Raw genomic sequence first — 6,136 nt, forward strand, 5'->3', positions numbered from 1 at the left:
TAACCAAATGCTCACACCCCTTCTAATTCCAGGCGCGTTACTGGAAAGCTACATGATAACCAAATGCTCACACCCCTTCTAATTCCAGGCGCATTACTGGAAAGCTACATGATAACCAAATGCTCACACCCCTTCTAATACCAGGTGCATAACTGGACGGCTACATGATAACCAAATGCTCACACCCCTTCTAATTCCAGGCGCATTACTGGAAAGCTACATGATAACCAAATGCTCACACCCGTTCATCTAATTCCAGGCGCGTTACTTGACAGCTACATGATCGCCAAGCACAAAAAGTCCCTCCCTGACGCTAAGTACAAAGTCCAAGAGGTGATCCACCAAGAGAGTCTAGAGTATGGCGCCCACGTAAACGACAGCGGTCTTTCCCAGTGCCTCACGAACTTCCGGTATTCCAAGGAGTCTATGCTCTACGAAATCGTGGAGATCCTGCTAGAGAAACCACTGGCGGTAAGTTTATTGCCCCAGAGGGGAGGGGACGTTCGGATTTTAGCATTCCATGGAGTCCATGCTGTACGAGATAAGAGAAACCACTGGCGGTAGGTTTATTGCCCCAGGGGGGAGGGGACGCTCGGGTATAAGCATTCCATGGAGTCCATGCTGTACGAGATAAGAGAAACCACTGGCGGTAGGTTTATTGCCCCAGAGGGGAGGGGACGCTCGGATATAAGCATTCCATGGAGTCCATGCTGTACGAGAATAGAGAAACCACTGGCAGTAGGTTTATTGCCCCAGAGGGGTGGGGACGTTCGGATTTTAGCATTCCATGGAGTCCATGCTGTACGAAATAAGAGAAACCACTGGCGGTAGGTTTATTGCCGCAGGGGGGAGGGGACGCTCGGGTATTAGCATTCCATGGAGTCCATGCTGTACGAGATTAGAGAAACCACTGGCAGTAGGTTTATTGCCCCAGGGGGGAGGGGACGTTCGGATTTTAGCATTCCATGGAGTCCATGCTGTACGAGATTAGAGAAACCACTGGCGGTAGGTTTGTTGCTCCAGAGGGGAGGGGACGTTCGGATATTAGCATTCCATGGAGTCCATGCTGTACGAGATTAGAGAAACCACGGTAAATCCCTGTTTTCACGTTTTATGAGTGCCGTCACGGACGTAAACGGTCGTTCGGGAATATTCGTCAGTGCGCGCGCCGTTCTTGATATTTCGCCTTCGTGCTTATATAAGGGCCGTATACTCTTTCATTAATATTTCTGAGATTTGAAAATTTAGACTGGTATTTTTGGGAGTAAAGAATTCAGGGTAGGGTATTTTTGCATGAGAAAACTTCTATCCTTGTTATGTTTTTGGGTATAGTTGCTTTGTTGTTTTGTCGCCTTACTGAATATAAAGTACTTTCTGCTTAAACCAGTCTGTATATGCTTGCTGGTAGCCACTCTTTTTTGTGAAGCTTTTCTTAGAAAAATCTGGGAACACAAGCATAATGAAATCATCTGGGAAAGTGTATAAGAATGGACTGAAAGTCGTTACCCCTCCCTCCTTTCCCCATGGGCTATTTTCGCACATCCACACATGTATGTGAGTCGTAAAAGAGCTAACACTCTATTGGTTCCTAAGAGCGAACACTTTATTGGTTCCTTAGAGCTAACACACGCCTTATTGGTTCCTAAGAGCTAACACTCTATTGGTTCCTAAGAGCTAACACATTATTGGTTCCTTAGAGCTAACACACGCCTTATTGGTTCCTAAGAGCTAACACCCTATTGATTCCTAAGAGCTAACACATTATTGGTTCCTTTGCCCAGAGTGGAGTACGCGAAGGCTCGGGTACCTCGGATAACGACAAGCTCTTTGATCCTGATGGCGAGATGTTCTCGCGCACGCTATACGTCTGTTTCGGCGTTGTTGGTCTCTGCCTGTTGGCTGGTTTCACCTACGAGTTATACAGATACAAGGGTGGATGCCGATTCAGGAGGGGTGAGTAGAATAATTCAAGTGCCGAAATACTTAGGGCCCAACTACTCGTAAAAAATAACATTTGCTTGAAATAAACCTCATTTTCATTGCTGACAGACCCCCACACCGAAATTTCAAATTTTAGTATATAGAACAGAGCTGTAGCGCTCCACAAAATATTAGGAGGGCATGATACAGAAACATCAAGACCATTTTTGGGGCACAGCCACGCCCCTTTGAAAATATTGGGGGGGCACCTGCCCCCAGTGCTTCACCCCCTGAGAGAGGAATGGTATAAATTTGGAATCACACAAACAAAAACAAAAACAGAAAAGCAGCAGCACAGAAATATAAAACGTTTTTACAAATTCCACTCATCAGTTCCCGAAAACGACGCCAAGATGTCGCTGACGCCACACAGACCTCCCTTCCACAGCGAGCAGCGGGACGCGATGTTTGACGAGATGGAGCGGAGACTGACGGAAGAGCTGCACCGGGCGATAGCGGGATGGCGTACTAAGATGTGTCAGAGGGACAGTGTACTTAAAACGGACGAAGTGCTCTCGTCTGTATGATGGACGTGTAACCGTGACAACAGCAGCGTGGTCGTCAGGCTAGCGCATCAACAACAGGATGTAGTGTGGGCGCTAAAGGGCGGGATATTGATAGGGAATGCTTGTTTGTGTGCGGAGAAGCTGATTGATGATGATGATGATGATGATGATGATGATGATGATGACGATGATGATGATGATGATGATGATGATGATGAGTTCACGATGGCGATGGTTGTGTGTGATCGTGATGGTGATTATGTGTTAATTGCGATGATCTAAGTGATGGTGATGATGATGTTGATTTTGATGATAGTGATGTTTGTTGTATTAATAATAGTGATGATGATGTTGATAGTGGTGATGATAGTGGTGATGATGGTGAATGTGGTGATGATAGCGATGATGATGTTGATGGTGGTGATGATAGTAATGATGATACTGTTGTTGATGATGATGATGGTAATGATGATGGTGGTGCTGTTGTTGTTGATGATGATGATGGTGTTGTTTTTGTTGATGATGATGTTGGTGTTGTTGATGATAATGTTGGAGTTGTTGATGATGATGATGGTGTTTTTGTTGATGATGATAATGGTGTTGTTTTTGTTGATGTTGATGACAATAACTGGTGTTGTGTGATATTAATAATGCTGACGAGCCACGTGCGCATGTTTTCATCGTTTTTTCGCTATTTACAACTTACAAAACATTTATAAAAAATAAAGTTCTATTGTATATTCTATAGACTACTACAATTAAGTTTCACAAAAACTTCAGGGTTACAATTTCAACAGTAAAATAATAGGCCATATGAAGCGAGGTGTTTAAACGATCAAGAGAGAGTAGAGGACTGCCAATCACAACTTGAAGCTACAGGAAAGTGTTTCATAAAAACGAAACAGTAATGATAATATCCAATGCATTCCGAAGTCGAAATATGGCCTTAAATACGCAGTGTGAAAGTAAAATTACTCGGTAATTTTGTAAATCGAAGTTTTACAAAGGTGCCTTGGAAAACCCATGCTAGCTGTGAAAACAATTCTACGAGTCACGTGCAAAGGTTTATGGGATCATTCCAAATGCATTTGGGTACTTTCCCAATGTCCAGCGTGAACGCATGGAGAGTGTGATACATGGTCACGCAAAGAAGTGTGGGGAAAGCCTACAAGCCACAATGGAGAGCGCAAGGGACCTCACGCAAAAGGTTTAGGGAATAAATCCCGACTCACCGTGGAGTCCGTAGAGGGTAATTTCTGGCAAAGGCGAATAGGAATGACTTGCAAAGGAAAATGGTAAACACTCTACCGTGAAAGATGTAAAAACCCTTCAAAGGGAGTACGGGAAATTGTCGCAAAGGAGTATTAGGATTCTCACAAAAGTGTTTGGGAATTCTTGCAAAGGATTATGGTAATCCACGCAAAGCGTATTGGAATTCCAGGCAAAGGAGTATGGGAATTCTTGCAAAGGATTATGGGATTTCTCGCAAAGGTGTATGGGAATTCTTGCAAAGGATTATGGGATTTCTCGCAAAGGCGTATGGGAATTCTCGCAAACTTACAGGGGAATTCTCGCAAAGCGCAAAGCAACTCCTCGCGAAGGAGTATTGGGGCATATCTCTCAATGACAATGTCATATAGATCCTTTCGAAGCACGATACGATTTTCCGACAAAGTGTCAAATTTTGCAAGATGCATACATTCTCTGAAGGCACATTTTTAATGTCAAGTAGAAGATTTTGGATACCTGCAAGGCCCATCTAATAATAACTAGATTTACCACTTAAAAGATTTATCACTAGATCAAAAATAACAGTTTTCTAATCCAAAAACTGTCTCCTGCTTTATGCATGTCTCTCTTTTTCTTACTAATGAAGTCTAAACGTGTGCAAAGTTTTCATTTTACGTGTGTTCTAAATATTTGCTAATAAAAAAAAGTTGTTTATACGCCATGGATTTATCTTTCCTCTCATTACAATGGTAAAATCCAGCCTAGTCCCAGGCTCTCTTATCGGGTAACCTTTGCTCGTAGATGAATCACGAGCTCGTGGTGGTCTGAGACGGGCGTTCCAGTGACGTCAAATTTACGATTAACGCCACAGGAAAACCAACTTGAACTGTGATCTCCCAATATCCCATCCCGAAGTCTTTCCTAGCCTAAGCCGAAGAAACGTCAGCAGAGACACGGAAATATCTTCTCTACTTGCCCGCCAATACCGAGATAAGAAATTCCGCTAGCCTCAGCTTTCCCCTATCCAAAGCCTTGGATGGGTGTTCCAAAGCAGTTCTGAGGAACGTGCAAACCAGAATACGCATTTTCATGTAGGCTACATTTTAATAAAACCTGAGCATGTCGGGAGTGCCATGATTGGTCGAATAAGCGGCTTCCCCGAATAAGCGCATTACCTGGGACATAAAACATTGAATAAACGCCCATACTCGGGGCCCAGGGCGTCGCGGAGATCGAGCACACAGGGAGCGCGCGAGAAAGAAAGAGAAGTGAGGATGATAAGCGCCGGCACTCATTCGTGCAATTGCAGTAAGCACCTGAAGGCGAGTGTCTTTTAATTCATTTCTTTGACTATTATTCCTCGAGTGTTACGGATTTAGTGAAGGATTTAGTACTAGATACACGTAAAGCGTGCATGGTTTTATGATAAAATGACCAAATGGGGCGCGCCGCCCTCCACACCCTCCTCCGAGCCAAAAAATATCGATGCCTGCCAGTTCCTGTCATCCTACAAACCGCAACCAAAAAAGCGGGACACCCCTCCCCTTCTCCCACATTTAACATTGTTGAGACGATTTTTCAGATCGTAATGCAAGTAGGTGATCACGCGCCCTCCAAAATAGAGGAGGGGAGAGGGAAAGCGTCCCATTAGTTTTGTAACAGATTGTGGCTATGCATTTATATGACCAAGGACGGACAGCTCCGTAAAATGATGACACGAGAGAAATTATATAACAAAAGCTATAAAAATGTACTGATGAGTGGTAAAAAGGAGAAAAAGTCGAGTCCGTTTGCTAAGGATTGAGGCTCATCCAAATCAGATGAAAAAAAGGAAAAGAAAGAGAGACCATTCTTCTAGAGATACGCTGTAACACCGTTACAGCTTTTAAAAAGCTTTACGGCTAAGCTGGAGATTTCGGTCCCAGCACCGCTATCTAGCGAACTGTGCAACACACAGAAACCGAGGTACCGCGTATTAATATGGAGGCAATAACAGGGACCGCGGAGCATGTTGACAAGTGGCTGGCATTTTGAAAAAAAAATATCATTTTGAAAAACGAAAAAGGAATAAATCATAGTGTTTGACTTGTTTCTATCGCAAAAAGTGGTGGGTGGGCCTCAAGCTCCTCCGCCTTCGCGGTACCTGAATAACCAGGTTCCTAGACCTTAATCTTATACGGTTATGCCACACACAGCTCGCTGAGATATAAAGTGAAAAATATATATATGTCTTTCTCGCGCTGCGTCTCTCGGGAATCAATGTCCTGTGATGTGATGTCATTATGCACAGCATTTATGTTTATATATGGTTTATGATCCTTTTTTGTTCGATTTCGCACGTGCATATGTCAACTTTTGTTTACGAGAGTAAACTAGATTATGATGAAGCTGATTATTCTAATTCTCTCCCTCCCCTTTCC

The 6,136-nt window shown here is 43.6% G+C and overlaps 1 protein-coding gene across 6 annotated transcripts in view; it reads left to right on the plus strand.

The window, feature by feature from the left end:
• LOC5510092 overlaps nucleotides 1-2,867 on the plus strand; it is a 36,387-nt gene extending 33,520 nt beyond the window's left edge. For 5 of the 6 annotated variants that reach the window (XM_032379243.2, XM_032379242.2, XM_032379245.2 and 2 more), the window contains 3 exons: nucleotides 260-471; nucleotides 1,782-1,953; nucleotides 2,314-2,866. In XM_032379243.2, coding sequence (XP_032235134.2) covers nucleotides 260-471; nucleotides 1,782-1,953; nucleotides 2,314-2,507 — 578 coding nt within the window. In that variant the 3' untranslated portion in view covers nucleotides 2,508-2,866. Of the gene's footprint in view, nucleotides 1-259; nucleotides 472-1,781; nucleotides 1,954-2,313 lie in introns of all 6 variants that reach the window. The other variant, XM_032379225.2, reaches the window with a different exon arrangement.
• The last annotated feature ends 3,269 nt before the right edge of the window (nucleotides 2,868-6,136 follow it).

Source organism: Nematostella vectensis, chromosome 12 (genome assembly GCF_932526225.1).
Source record: "Nematostella vectensis chromosome 12, jaNemVect1.1, whole genome shotgun sequence".
NCBI classification, from domain to species: Eukaryota; Metazoa; Cnidaria; class Anthozoa; order Actiniaria; family Edwardsiidae; genus Nematostella; species Nematostella vectensis.